Genomic DNA, 15,927 nt, shown 5'->3' with positions numbered 1-15,927 from the left:
TGTTGATTCAATTATAGTCTTAACACGCAATATTTCTCCAATTCATCACAGCTGCCAATCTGGTTTGTATTTAATTAAATGTCTGTTGCACGTCTCTGTGCTCAAATTAGGATGGGCAACATTCATCATCAGTGGTTAAAATTCCACATTCCTACAAGTGGCAAAAGCACTCGAATCACAATCATTCGTTGCGTTCTTATCTCATTCAAAGTTTGACTCAGCTCATAATTTCTAGGGGTCGATCAAATTTGGATAGTTTTGTAGGAAGACAAGACTGATTGACCTAAGGATAAACTAACCCCCGCCATGGGAATGTGGAATTTCCAATGCTGGCTCTGCATCATCACATGCAGATATGGGCACCACCCCATGCTCTTTTGAGCAGGGAGATGCTTTAGCTGGACTCCTTACCTCTGAATCATCACCGTCTGTTTGTGCAGCTCCTCTGACATTTCTTTCACATTCAGCTTCAGCTTTTTCATGCTAAGAGAAGCAATGTGTGTGGCAGGGCAAACATAGCTTTGGTGAGCTACACGATTCTTCAGGTACATGGCAGAACCATGCTTATGATACAACGTTAATAATGCTCTGGATTGCTTAGTGAATTAAAGGTATTTTCTAGCTAACAAACAGTACAATTGAAGGTGCAACAGGTAAGCGTTAATACATATATGTAATTGAGCAGGGTTATAAGTCGAGCAGTGCGAGGAAAGAAGCAGAAAGAGAAGTGCCGTGACCTGCAGTGTGGTGGTTGAACTCGGTATGGATGAGACAAAACGGTCAGTCTGGCAGAGTGAGCCCTCAACAGGGGTGGAGGAGTCAATAACATTAATGGGAACAGTAACAATGGCAGAAGCAAAACAATAGTGGTTCTATTGCAAGGGACGTAGACTGCAACAGTTATGGTGATGTTTGATTGCATCAACTGTGCCATTAACCTTGACCATGTGGTAAGGGCTGAACAATCTCCGTATGGGATACCCACCCAACACAGATGTTCTTCAGCATGGGTGGCTGCACGAGGTTGGGGGAGTCGGAGTAGTTGAACGTCTGTATGGCCTGCACAGGGCTTGGGACCTTGTTGCAGAGTGCCACAATCTCACCCACTGCACCGGGGTATGACTCGTGCATCCACTGCACACAGACATGCACACGCACACGTGCACACGTGCACACGCAGACACGCACACGGACAAGTACGATTACGTTGGACCATGTCCAAAACCAATCCACTTGGAAATACTGTAGATAGCACTGCATCAAGACATATTATTGAAAACCCTCTGCAAGATGACATCACAAGACTACTTTGAGATTCCTTCAACTGGCTTCTTATACATCCTTCTATGTCATGTTCTCTAAAGTTACGATATAGAGCAGTGGTTCCCAACTTCTGAACCCACAAACAACCCTTAACATATTTCACGTATCACCATGCAGTAAAAAAACTGTTTTGTAAAAATATGTCTTTGGTTCTTTCGGTAAAGTCACATATCAAATAAAATCAAATAATAATAGAATACGACGTTTCGGTTGCAACACAAGCAACCATCATCAGGTAAGAATGAATGCTAAAACACAGACATGGAAACAACATAGGCAGAGACACACGCAGAGAGAGAGACACACAAAGACACACCGATGGAGACACACCAAGAAAACAGACACGAAACAAGATAAGCAGACACACATGCAGAGAGAGACATGCACAAAGACACACCGAGCGAGACACACCAAGAAAACAGACACAAAACAAGATAGGCAGACACACATGCAGAGAGACACACACAAAGACACAACGAGCGAGACACACACCAAGACAAAGACTCTGTGCTGAGGCCTTATTATTTTATTTTCTTTCTACGTGACTTTACCGAAAGAACCAAAGAGTAATTCCTGCAGTCACGAAAGCTTCGAATCTAGTTAAAAAATATAATCGTTTCTGAAACAGGTCTGCCAATCACTTCTAATGGCTTTGTGGCCCACTACAGATCAGTTTGGGAACCACTGACCGAGACGTTTTTCACATGAATATGAAACCAATTTTAGTCCTCAGGAGCTGCAAATATGCCAAATTAAGTTCAACCAAATTTGAAGGTGATGATATTTTGTACAGTCAGGGAGAGACATTCAAGTCGCTATACTTGACAGCCTGGTTTAATTAAGGACTCTGTTCTGACATGGGATGAGTCCCTGAGCAACCTGACAACTACCTGTTTGTACACCCTTTACCACTATCACAGTTAACAGATAATGCATTAAGTGCACGAACAGTGGTTGTCTTAACGAGAGACTGACCCCTGCTATGAGAATATGAAACTACCACCACTGGCTCAGGGTCTAAAAAGGAAACGTTTGCAAACCCCATTCCTTATTTGGTCAAGGAGACACTTTGACCTTTGATTTTACTTCATAAATATATAAGTGGATGTGCAGTATCTACGTGACTTTACCGAAAGACCCAACGAATATGTGCAGTAGTCAAGTGTTGTGTATAGACACGCACACAATCGTGAAAAAGTGTCCCATTACATTTTGGATCAAGTATCAGCCAGTATGCGTTTTAATTTAAAAGCAAATGTTTTTGGAAGAAGTTTAAATCATTGTCCTTTTCCATTGCTCTTCCACTGCTGTTCATAAAATAACTATAGATTTTACATTATTTCAATCCACTGCTGGATGAAGGCTTCTCTCACCATGTCAGTATTGGGATTGTATTTGACCATTCTTCAACACGCTGGTCAGCGGGGGTTGGAAGAGATGTTGCTCAACCTTTATTTTATGTTATTAGCTTAATGAATGATTGATTCTACAGTATCTGAACCCAACAGCTTTAGAATGACTGTGGAGACGTGTTAAAACTTATGTTTGCACTGCTGTGCATGAGGCTTCCTTCAACCAATTATAGCGCTTTCAGTAAAATGAGCTCTCCAGGCTGGACGCAGTAATCATGTACCTTGTTCAGTTTCTCCAGCAGCAAGTCCAGCATTTTGCAGTGATTGTTGCATTCCGCAGCCAACACCACCATCGATTTCCGCACATCCAACATTGATCTGCAAGGACAGCACAGGGCTCACGTGTTTACACGATGCCAGTGAGCTCCTCGTGTCACCGTGCAGCAGCCATGTGCCTTCCATGTAGGTGTCCTCTCCTTCTTAACTCCACAGGTGCTTCTTATTTCCAATGTATCCCCTTGCTCCCTGTCACCTTTCACCTTATAAATACTCGTGTTCTGTGTCCCTCAGGATGCCTCTCAATACTCATTCGTCCAAATGTTCCCTCTTCCCCTGCACAATATCCATTATTTGTACCTATCGACGCCTCCAACTGCTCGTGTGTCCATGGAGGAAGTGTTGCCACAATTGGGCCCGAAATTCCCACACCTCTGATTAGCACCATTGGCTACGTACGGTGCGAAAGAAGTTCAACACACAAACATGGCCCTAGTTCTGCAAGTCGTTCGTGTCATAGTCTTAACGCGCAGTGTGGTTGTGTGAATTGTACCTCAGCCACTCGTCGTAGGTCCGCTGGACAGCCTGGTATTTGGGTTGGCAGTCGTCCGTCAGCAAGGTCATCGCTGCCACTGCATAAGTGCCCAGCTTTTGTCTGTGAAGAGCCCACAAGCAAAGTTGATGTTTCGGTGCGCCATTCACTTAGCTTAGGATAGGAACCACAACACAAAACTCAATTGATTTATAATGCTCATGTCTTAAAATTGAGCTGACACAACTTAAGTCCTTTGTTCAAATTCAGGTTATTGCTCTTTATTATTCAACAATATTTTCAAATTTAGAAATCTGTTGGTTTCAGCATATTAAGCAAAGACTGCACAATAAAACACCATGTCAAATACATGAATATAATTTGGTAAAATTATTTGATTGTTGTGTGGTAAATATCTTAGGGTTTGTGTGTACTATCTAAAGACCATAAATATAAGATGCAGTGCAATTAACCAATGTATATTTGGAGCACAACATTGATTCGGTACAAATGTATTCAATGTCATCCAAAGACAGATTGTTATCCAAAAGGTGAATTGAACCTTATGGCGATACCCTGGGGTACCATAGTACCCCGGCTCTTGCATAATGTCTGTGATGCAGTCATTTTTGTCTGTTGATAGTCGGCGATGCGGCAATCGACTCATCTCGACGAGCTGTACACGATGCACCACTACGGTGCGTAGGAGTGTTCAGGGTTTCAGCGCAATCCTCCTCGCTGCGTTTCGACATCGCGGAGTAGCACTGATTTCGGATTTCATTGGTACCCCAGTCACGGAGTGAAGTACACCCCTCGAAAAAATAGTGTCCCAGAAATAAAATATTTAATTTCCTCGGCCATTTTGTATTATTTGGTACCCCGGGGTACCACCATAAGGATCAATTTTTGAAAGGTACTTACTTTTCAAATTTATGAATCTGCTCTTCATTATACTGCAACCCTAAAAGGAAATATATTATTATACTATTTATCAATCACAATGCAGGGTTCACACATTATCAGAGTGCTCCAATCGTTTTAACCAAACTGGATCTCACCCGCACCCCAAACACTAAAATACTTGCACATTTTTGTTTGGCAGGTGAGAAATCAACATTTATAGAGAATGGAATGAGCATAAATGGGTGAGGTCTCATTGAATGTTGTTATAAAGGGAATGAATGCATTGGCTGGTGCAGCTACAGGAACCAGCTATGACCTATAATGATCTATATTCACCAAATGTCATATCCTCTGTTAAATATGTTCCAAGACCCTGTAACAGGACTAAATGTAAGTTGTGTTGCTATGCAGTGTATAACACCGAATATGGCCAGGTCGCACTGTGGTTACGTGATGGACTCACATTTGGATGAATGTTTAAATCCTGGTTTCAGGTTGACCGGGCCTACAACCCCCACCACCGAGGATGATAAAGTACCACTGTTGTAATTATTATTAACCGGAGTTATCCTTGGAATAGACTAAACCCATGAGAGGATTATTTAATTTTCACCATTTCCTCAAAGCTGCAAACAGATAAGCACCACCTCATTGCTCATTTGAGCCGAGACACATATACCTGACCTTGTAGCATGTGAATATAAATATTATACACAACACTATAGCTCACATACTGTTACACAGCGCAGATACTATTTATTTTGTCAGACAGGATTTGTAAATTATTTCGTCACAAAATATCTATTGATGTCCCACCAAAACTTCCGAATTACCTTTCTAATATATATTTTAAAATAAATCTATTTAGGTGGCATGGAAGCCATTGGCACCAGCAGAAGGCCCCTCATTTGCCCAGGACTGCCGGAAGTGAAAGTTCCACTTTAAAGGCTGACGAGCAAGCAGTGCTTACTTTGTTGTAACTTGTCCTTTTTGAACTGGTAGTATGTGGACAGAACTTTGTCCACCAGTACCCCGATCCTCTCCACCCTACATGGAGGTCACAGAAACATTGAATCAGTGTTAGTATTTGAGTTTAATTACTTAATATTGCTATTTATGGCTGGATAGTACAGAGGTGGTCATTACAGATCACGTTGGTGTCCACACAAATCACCATTGCTTCTTTACATCTGCCAAGTCCTTTAGTTCCAATATCAACAGCTGGTCTCTAAAGTCCTCTTTTGCAGCATCCCACAGTCTGGTTCTTAGCCTTCCCCCCCAAAGGCTGCCAACCTTCGGGTACCACTCCAAATCCTGTCTCGGGAACCATCCCTCCTCCATCCTGTACCGATGATACACCTATCACAACTTCCCCTTGCTGATCACTTCTACAAGTCTTTCCTGCCACATTCTATTCCAAATTCCCATATTTGAAAGCCTAGGCTTCAATCAATTGCTTAGTATCACCTTTAAGCAACTGCATTCAGAAGCCGTAAACTTATATTATAGTTAACCTGTAAAAGTTCAGCTCTGACCCCATCGAATAACACTGCAGCTGACCTCACTATTCTTGAAAATTGGTTTATGTAGTTCATAAAAAAAAATGTGCTGCTACTGGAATGACTGTTGGCCTTTGTTGCAACTCCTTGTTGTGGTAAAGCACCCGATCGATAATCAGAAAATCATGAGTACAAGTCCCGGATATGGATCAACTCGGTTGGTCACCATTCAAAGTCGGATCAAATGCGAACCACTTTGTGGAAAAACAAGTGGTGGTCCCATGAAGAACACAACAGCTAAAATCAGTTTTCATTTTCACTCAATCTTTGCCAAGGAATTTCAATGGCGAATGGAACTCAATGTGAAGGGTGATCATTTCATAGTCAATCCTAATGTCAGAGGTGGATCTCTAAACTTCCCAAGGGGGGATAGTCTTAATATATCAAGCTTTTTAAATAGGGCCCTCCATGATTAATAATGAATTTAATCTATTTATCTGGTAAATATATAAATAAAAATACCAAATTTTGGGGTTGCCAGGATGGGGAGGGACGATTGCCCCCATCACCCTCTCCCCGGGATCCACCACTGACGCGAAGGGCGATTATTGTCTCCGTTCAAGATTCAGTCCAAGTGGGAGTGAATGGGTAACATTTTCCCCACCGTGTGTAAGGTTGTCAGACGACTCAAACGTGGAAGTTTTCCTACTCTGCGCTCATGCTGCTGCGGCTACACTCACTGGCGCTCGGCGGGCGTGGACCCCATCCTCTCCACCGGAGGCTCCGTCAACGGCTTCCCGGGCAGCAGCGCCTGATGTACCCCTTCCAGGCAGTCCTGCACGCTGTCCACCACCATCTGCATCTGCTCACCACACCACGGCACATCGCGTCACCCTACCGCCACCATCACAGTTGCCAACGGGAGCGGATCCTCAGCAGGAGGTGGCAATGTTGCTCACAAGTTCAGAGTGATGAGCTGGGTTTGAATCCAGGCTGGTGCCAGTGATTAAATCAGGTTCTCAATGTACAGAGTTGATGGTCTCAGCCCATTCACTCAGCCCAATCGCAGCACAAAAAAACATATGGCAGAGCAGGTAGGAGAAAGTGCTGTCCTCTTACTATGTGTAACTGTTCACTTTCAGTAAACCATTCTTTAAAATTAAGGGATGCACTGCTCTATGAGCCATTTTGCACGTGAGCAAAAGTTGCCTGGATGGCAGTGATGTTATGTTAGCTTATGACAGTGGGGATATGTTAATGCCAATGTTGTTTGCAGAGGATGTTGAAAATGTCAAGGATGAGGCAGAAGATATCGGTCATGGTGAGAGCGGTACCAGTGACTTTAGAGATGGTGTTGATGGTGAGGATTGTTCGTGGGGTGATATGATGAATGTGATGTAAGGCAAGGGCTGTGCTATTGGTGGTGATGTAGAGAAGGATATTTTAAAAAGGAAAGTACAGGTGATAAACTCACCAATGGTGACTATGTTAAAGTTAGTGGTAGTTATGATGCTTGTGGTTGCGGGTACTCATGATGATAGAGGTGATTGTGATGCTGATGGTCATTTTGGTGCTGCCAATGGCAATGTTGGTGGTCTTCTTTGGTTCTTTCGGTAAAGTCACGTAGAATGAATAAAATAATACTCCAGCGCTGTCCTACCAGACAGTCTCGTCCCTTCACCTGATGAAGGCCGCTTGTGTTGTGGCCGAAACGTCGTGAGAATATTATTGTGTTATTTTATTTTATCAATTTATTATTTTATTCTCATTCTACGTGACTTTACCGAAAGAACCAAAGAAGATGAATCCTTGCAGTCACGAAAGCTTTAAATCGAAATGTTGGTGGTCCTTTTGGTGATGGACATGGTTGTGAGTGGTGATGGTCGTTGTGGTAATAAATTCTGGAAGTACTGATACTGGTGGTTGCGGTGGTGATAACGGCCATGGCGGTGCTGCTGATGGTTGGAGTGGTGGCACTGAAGGTGTTGGTGGTCTAAGAGGTAAATATGGTACTGGTCTTGCTGCTGTTGGCACTGTAAGTATGTAGAACTTATTTTGCACCGTAAGTAGGCAACCCTGCTAATCGGAGGTGAGCACATTGTTGTATACGGCCCTTTTTCCACAATTAATATAAATAATAATATTTGGCAATATATTTTTTAATAGTAACCGAAATAAATAATAAACACGGCTACGACAAGAACCAGCAAACAGCAGCTGGAGATCGTAAAAAGGGCATCAAAGCAAATAAATAAATAAATGGGCTCCGGGGCTAGGAGAGGTTAGCGACTATCGGCAAAATCTTCAGATTGCCAAAGGATGATTCACAAACAAACCTATTTGCCGCCGGGGTCACCAAAAGGGAAGGGGAAATTCTAGGCGGGGGACCCCCCTCCCCTTCGTCAGCCCACAGACAGAGTGACGCCATACAGAAAGAGATTTAAACATATTACCCTTCTTTGCTATTAATACGACGGTTAAAGTTTAAAACTTAGTAAATAGGTTGACATCGTGTATGTATCCGGACAGGGAGCAAAAGTATAAAACCCTTGGAATATCGGAGGTAACATCTAATGATGAACTGCTAAATCACAAATCTTGGGGACAGAAAATGCAGTGTTACATCAAGGGTTATCGAGAAGGAATGAGGCGGAATGGGACGGGCTTACACAGCCAAGATAGACTGTGTTCCATAGGAGAGAGCCTCCCGGCCGCCTTTGTCTTCCCGCAGCACGGGAGAGCAGGAATTTAACACCAGAGCGAGGGAAATTTATTATCGCGGGGGCCATCTGTACACACTGCGCTGGACTTAATGATACACACACGGACTACACCCCCCTCCCCCCACAACGCAGAGCAAGCATCTGTTTTTTTTTTCTCTCGCAAGAGACGCGGAGAGAGAATTACACATTTAAGCTCGGCAAGGGACAGCGAGACTGCAGATCGGAAGAAGACATCAAGCCAGCTCCGAGGCATGGCCTCTAGACATTAGCAATGGGTGCTGTGTCCCGCAGAGAAGAGGGGCGAGGGGATGTTAGGTGCTGAGTTTGGCATGGACCGACAGAGTATCGCTGAAAGTTATTCTACATTCATCCTGATGTTTTGAGTCGCTTGCAGAATCAAGGATTGTGATAAGCTGTATTGTACTAAGCTATCAGAGTTGTGTAAGAGTTGTGCAAATACAATTTTCAAGTTGAGAGTGAGCAACAATTAAGCTCTCGACAGTTCAACAAGGCACAGCTCGGCGAGCTACAGAAGAGGGTGGCGAGCGGCAGGCCCTGAGGTGGGCCCCGCGATCAACCGAGGATGGCGAGGCTGGCAGAGTAGCGATGTGCCACCGAGTGTGAGTTCAGAGCTGAAAGACGAAGTATCGCACAAAGACTTTTATTCTACATCGAGTGCCAGCTGCCAGCACCAAGCGTTGTGCCGACTTGGCTCATCCAGCAGGGGAAAGAGCCTGACCAGCCGCCCGTGAGCAAAAGAGTCAGCGAACTAGCAAAGAGCATGATTTCGCGCATCTCCACAGATAAAGCGCGTGCGGCGCAGTTACTACAGCAGTGGAAGGAGACTGCTGCTGTCAGCGAACCAGCGGCGAGCGTGATCGTGCATCTCCACGGAGAGAGCGCTTGCGGCACAAGCTCATCATCCAGCGGCGGAGAGAACCTTCAGTCAACGTCCAATGCCGAGCGATAGAGGGAACCAGCCGTTGTTCGTATACCCCTCCCCCCACCTTCACAAACCCATGACTCTTACGTCGTCTGCTCACACAAGAATTTACCAAAGAGACAATCCACCGCACCCACACATATTAAGACTAATTATAAAGTGCATTAAAATATCAACTGATCATGAAGAACATTGCTGCCATTGAGTTACGTGGATACGGTCACTTAGAAGTATTTGAGTCGTTGTTTTTTTTTTCGTTTTCTTTTAATGGCATAATCTTGCCGATGAATCCATTGACGTATATTTGTGCCTTTGGGAATAATAATTGTTTGACTGCCTTTTCGCATGAATATCGTCGGATGAAATATTAAGGATTTATTCGTATTTTCCATATGCTCGTGGTACCCAGAGGAAGTAATCAATCGTTCCGTTACCCAAATAACAACGTGATTATTGAGGATTGAAGAGTTGGATCAATGAAATGAACATCGCCTGTAGTACTGTGTTGACAATTTCAAGTATAATAATTCATATTATAAAGTTAAGGTTTTTGTTTAGAATAATTTGCATGCATGTTTTAACGACTCTCCCTTTCACCAACTGGGCTCGCGTTATGCGGTGGAATTAATCGTATGTGCAGTTGCCAAAGTGAAACAACGCAATCGTTGATGGTTACTGTGTTGGTACTGTGTTGATAATTCCGAGCCTAATAATTCATATCATAGAATTAAGGTTTTGTTTAGAAATTAAAATTGCTTAGCACAAAAGTGTCTGCGTGTTCTTTCCTAATTTAATGCATAAAAATATTATTTATAAGAACTGTATTCTGCGTTGAGATTGAATTTGGAGACCTGACAAACACACTAATACACTCAGTTAATGTTAAAGTGAGAATAATTGTATTACTGAGCATTAATACGAAGTTAAACGAGTGAGTTACTCTGGCATGCTTGCATCACACTGGCATAACTTCATACGATTAATTGTATGATCCCGATTGGTAATACGACCCTCGTCAGCGAGGCGGGGCCTAATTATCATAACGGCTTTCATTAGCATAATAACACCCACTCGCATAAATTAATACGATTATCTCCCGAATGAGCATAATTTAGACGCATAACATCAATTAACATAATTTCGGATAATTACGCAGACTTCAAATTTCATTTAATTTTTATTATTTTCATCAAAATTTTCACAACCGACATATACAACAACATTGTGTCCAGTGCCGGACACAGTCACGTGCCATGTATACTACCTACCTTCTTTATCTCTTCCTGGTGGTTGAGGAAAGTTGAGTCCCAATGCCCAGACGACATCTGCGTCAGGGTGTCGTTCCTGCAGGGAAACACGTGCCCATAAGATCGTCCAACGTTTCGTTTCGATTAATGGTTTCATTTCGACTCACACGTCCGAAATGCCGCACAGTGCCCGCGTAACGCGAAAACGTCTGGACGTCTGGTACTTGTGTGCTTACATCTGCTCGAGCATTCTCGACGTGGTCGATACAGCCTTCATCTTCTGCAGCAGAATCACGTTCAGGTTGTCGAGTTCCTTCATCTGATCGCTCCAAACATTCCTGGGAGGGAGGAGACGCTGTTAGGAGCGGCTTTAGTGCTGCTTGGCCAGGGCAGGGATGTTTGGAGGAGGACCATACCATTAGACTTAATGCTCTAAAATATTAATGACAGTTACTACCTTGCAGATAAGCAATGAAGCCACGTGTCCCAGGCTGTCCAACATGACACTGCCATCTATTGGTTACCTAACAGCACAGCAGGTTTGAGTTTGACAATTCTATGTAATCACACACCCCTAAGTCACAACGTGCTGCATCACAGGTATACACCACTACGCCCAGCGTGAGATATTGACAACTAAGTAAAACGATGTTACACTTTGTACATCAAGTGCATTATGGACAAAGGTGGGACATGTAAACATGTATCTGACGATTAATGGTGAGATCAAATTACTAAAATTTTATTTTAATATGAATTACAGCAATTTACCTTTGTTAAAACATGCCCATATAATGCCTGTTAAGACATTGCAATGTAAAATAAGTGCACAACATGTAAAATTAGAAGTGTTAGCCAAAGAAAGAAGAGTAAGGGAAAAATAAATGCTTTTATTGCATTGAGAGAAAGCTGCTAAAGACCGTCTGGCATGGTAATGGCTTGTTGCGGCCTTATGCCCCACAGGGAGCGGAGAGGAGCGAGTGAGTATTGCATTGAACAATTACAAAAAGCCCCTTGCACATTGTTTCTGGCTTTAGCCCATCAGTCACTGGTCCACAGGGAATCGTCTGTGTGTGGAAAACTAAAGAGGGGAGATGCATGAACACTCGCTCACACCACTCACAGGATCCACCTTGCTCCTTTCCGCGCGAGCACCTGCACGCACAGCAGCGAGCTCGAGATCCTCTGCACCTGGTGCAGTTCGGCCGTCACAGACTGAGAAGACACGAACCAGAGGGTACGTTATAACCAAAGTAATAGATGTGCTCTGCTCATGAACACGAGGGGCGAGACCAACAGGGTAATCATTGGAAGTCCCCGTAGTACTCTTCTGTTATTTCTCAGTGCAATATGCTGCTTCTCTGTATGTGGATTTAATAAAGTTGTAATTTCTTATGAAGCGGGATATCCTCAAGGCACAATTGTGGTGCAGGTTTGTCAACAGAATATGTAAATCAACCGATGTAATATCTCCAAAGGGCACACGTACCTTTGCAAGAGAAGCATCATGTATTAAGTTGTACTGAGAATGAAACTTCGGAACCTCAGCTGTTATAATGCAACAAAAACAGAACATTCCACGCAATTACAAATGGGCAGTTCCACAATGTATTGCACACTCAAAAAGTCAAACTCATCAGAATAATACATGGATTTAAAGTTTGATGGGTACTTATCAACATCGCCACGATCAATCTACTGGTAAAAGCCTCCCTAAGCCACCACCTGCATGTGAGCTGATGTCATTGCTCCATGTCCTTTGTGGACGTGCTCTCAGACCCATTCAATTATTTGGCTGCTACACTGTCATTATCGTTGACCATTGTCCATCATCCCTTCTGTGGTGTATCCCGCCCAAGACCACTAACTGTTAATCGTAGTGTGTCATGAAGTTGCAATGTTCTCCAATCTGTTCCTCATTCTCGTCTCGTAATCAGCAGTACAGTGACAAAGGGGTCTTTATATATGTCTATATATCAGCATCCTGAGCAGCTCTTGGGGAAGGTGATGCGGTGGCATGGTCTTACGCTTAATGTACATGAAGCCAATGATCTTCATGGGGTTGGGGCCCAGCAGCATGATGGGCAGGTCTTCAGAGGTGGTGGGCAGCTGTGACAGCTGCGTGTTTCCTGCATAGTGCAGCCGGCGCCCCTCAAACAGAAGCTCTTGCTGTGCCGCCGCAATGCCCGTCTGCTTCTCTATCAGTTCCTGCAGGGACTTGAATCTGGAGTGGTGCACACCAAGACAAAGATCCCAGGTATAGCCTTAACATACTTTTGGGGCAAGTGCTGTGAGCGAACATCTGTGAAGGCCGGCATGGCACAGGAGGGGGTGGCTACCACCACGTCCGGCTGCCTTGGTCTCCCCCAATGGCAATATTTACACACTGCACCAGGTGCTCATTTGAGGCAAAATCGACCTAGGGGAGGCCCAGGACCAGTTCCGATAATCGTCAATGGTGTTGGCCATGAGCGGGAATCAAACTCGAATCGCCAGGTTCATAGTGAAGTGTGCTCACCGCCACACTACTGCTCTCCCCACACATGGAATCTGCTTGCTGTACTGTCTCACACAGCCACAAAGCTGTTCTGTAGGTCAGCATCTCAAACAGACTCACCTAACTTTCACATGATCCACCAACCCTGCCTCCTCTGAGTCAATGAATAACAAGTGTGTGCCCCTGGGTACAGTGCAAAGATGACGCAAGGCATATCGTGTGCATCTACAGCTTTACACCACTGCAGCTCTGCAATTTTAATGTATTTAACGATAAGGATTGACACTTAAATGCCTTAGAATCCCAAAGCACCTTACATCACATCTTATCTCATTGCCCTTTGGCAGTCTAGCCAAGGGGAATGAGTCTAGTCTGCCACGAAGAGGGGCTGTTGCAAAGTGGTTTTGCCCAATTAAGCAACTTGCGGGCAATATTGGATCATGACGCTGGCATACATGGATATTTTATAGAATATCGTGGTGTGATCTTTCGCATACACTGAGAAGCAGACAGCACGTGTCATCGTTAATACACCCACAGTATTAACCAGGGCGGCTGCCGAGCTTGAACCACGGACCTCTGTAACCAGCAGCAAACGCTCTGCCGCTCGGCCACCTCACCGGCCCTAGCCACATCACCGCACCAAAGAACATGGCCAAAGGTCCGTGCTTAATCCAAGAAGCGAGCGTAGTTGTGATCGGGAGGGCCACTCACTGCTGCTCGATTTGGACGTAGACCTTGAAAAGGGAGAGCTGCGACAGGGAGAAGATGTGGAACACGTGGCGCGTCAGGATCTCGTTGGCGGCCGCGAAAAACTGGTCAAAGTTCCAGCAGTGCTGCTTGTTCACCTCCATGATGTTTGCCAACAGCGGTGTCAGAAGCAGCTTTAGGCCTCTGGAAAAGCACGAGACAGCAGAGAGCCTGGTGAGCGACGCTGGTCACAGGTACTGGCCTAATGATGTTGACATGGGCACAATAGTAATAATCCTCCTATGTCGGAGTACAGAGCAATAACCTCATTCATGAGAATACAGACAGCCTCAATCACGGGCATGCAGCCATAGCCTCATTCACAAGCACGCAGCCATAGCCTCATTCACGAGCACGCAGCCATAGCCTCATTCACGAGCACTCAGTCATAGCCTCATTCAGTAATACACAGCAACAGCCTCATTCATGAATCCACAGTAATAGCCTCATTCATGAGCACACAGCCAAAACATCATTCAGGAGTAAACAGCAATAGCTTCTGACTTGAAACTTTCGTGACTGCAGGAATTCATATTCTTGGTTCTTTCGGTAAAGTAATGTAGATAGAAAAAATAAAAGTAAATAAAATAAAAGTAAATAAAATAAAAAGACGTTTCGATCACAATACAAGTGATCGTCAATCAGGAGGAAAAGTGGGGGGGGGGGGGGGGGAAGGCCACAGAAGCCAAGCTGCTTTTAAAGGTTTAAAAAGGTCGTGGCATAAGCCTCCTGGTAACAGAACGAAGTGGGCGGGGCATATCTACCTTGGGGTCAGAAACCACCAAGGTGAAGCACAGGTGACAGGAAAGGAACAAAAGCCGATAAGGAGGGAACATCACAACCAGTTATGACTTAAAGTGGTTGATGACGTCCTTCCAATGAATGCTGAGTTTGTACCCATCATCTCGGTTGAAATTGTGTCTGTCTGTATATATGTATGGTTTTATGAACAAATCTTTGTTGATAGCCAGTGGGCTTGCAAAGTACCATCGTCTGAGAGAAATAAATTTCGTGTGAGCCAACCGCATTAAAATAATGATCAGCCACGGCAGAAGTGTTGGTCCTACTGTGTTTCAAATCTACCTTATGCTCACGAACACGGTCCGAAACATGTCTATCTACGTGACTTTACCGAAAGAACCAAGAATAGCAATAGCTTCATTCATGAATACACATCAATAATGAGTAATAACCTCAATCATTATAGCTTTATTTACATTTGGGGGTGACATCATGGTGACAATTATGAAGTGCCATGACATAATCAATAGCAATGCCCATAAAGTTTTGTTTCGCATGAAGTGTCACACTCATGTTGACAGCCCGGGGAAAGTGGGCTCCGTAAGGGTCTCCACGACGAGACCCGTTTGCTTTGTCTTCCTTTTGAGGGGGCGGTCTTCTGGGAGCAGGGCACTCACCTGGACAGCTGGCAGGTGATGGGCAGTTCTTCGTTCCACACGATGGAGCCGCCCTCTTCCTTCTGCTCCCCGCTCACGGCGCCACGAGGCTTCTCCGCTGTGATGCGGTACCTGAATGATAACTCTCAACTTTAGTGCCAAGCTCAACATGCCACCTCTCCATTGTGGCTCAACATGCCACCTCTCCATTGTGGCCTACTGCATTGTGAGATTGTTCATGCGCAGTGATGGGAAGTGCAATACAATTTACAAGCTAAACAGGTTTTTATAACGACATTTGTATGTGCTATGAAGAAGGGCCATTGCCAGAATCGTCACCGATGATATAGAGGTTTCAATTAAAGGCAGCATTATTGATCAATGTTTATATTTTTCAGTGGGGGCCACTGACTCCACGTCACGTATACGAGTTTTATGATGTTGCTCACATATGGACATGTGCCCATGAGTCTCTATCTCTGGTC

General features: G+C 44.3%; 1 protein-coding gene across 3 annotated transcripts in view; it reads right to left on the bottom strand.

The window, feature by feature from the left end:
• Positions 1-15,927, bottom strand: part of TBK1 (TANK binding kinase 1) — a 36,266-nt gene that overhangs the window by 2,316 nt on the left and 18,023 nt on the right. For 2 of the 3 annotated variants that reach the window (XM_032963099.2, XM_032963100.2), the window contains exons 7-20: positions 15,464-15,574; positions 14,010-14,189; positions 12,826-13,022; positions 12,288-12,346; positions 11,922-12,013; positions 11,035-11,136; positions 10,820-10,895; positions 6,626-6,747; positions 5,357-5,433; positions 4,405-4,444; positions 3,505-3,606; positions 2,957-3,053; positions 986-1,134; positions 412-483 (exon numbers count right to left, since the gene is read on the bottom strand). In XM_032963099.2, the coding sequence (XP_032818990.1) occupies positions 412-483; positions 986-1,134; positions 2,957-3,053; positions 3,505-3,606; positions 4,405-4,444; positions 5,357-5,433; positions 6,626-6,747; positions 10,820-10,895; positions 11,035-11,136; positions 11,922-12,013; positions 12,288-12,346; positions 12,826-13,022; positions 14,010-14,189; positions 15,464-15,574 (1,476 nt within the window). Of the gene's footprint in view, positions 1-411; positions 484-985; positions 1,135-2,956; positions 3,054-3,504; positions 3,607-4,400; positions 4,445-5,356; positions 5,434-6,625; positions 6,748-10,819; positions 10,896-11,034; positions 11,137-11,921; positions 12,014-12,287; positions 12,347-12,825; positions 13,023-14,009; positions 14,190-15,463; positions 15,575-15,927 lie in introns of those variants that run through there. The other variant, XM_076070594.1, reaches the window with a different exon arrangement.

Source organism: Petromyzon marinus, chromosome 30, assembly GCF_048934315.1.
Source record: "Petromyzon marinus isolate PM22_M1 ecotype Great Lakes invasive population chromosome 30, UKy_Petmar_22M1.pri1.0, whole genome shotgun sequence".
Classification (NCBI taxonomy): domain Eukaryota; kingdom Metazoa; phylum Chordata; class Hyperoartia; order Petromyzontiformes; family Petromyzontidae; genus Petromyzon; species Petromyzon marinus.
This window is presented reverse-complemented; position numbering and strand designations above follow the sequence as displayed.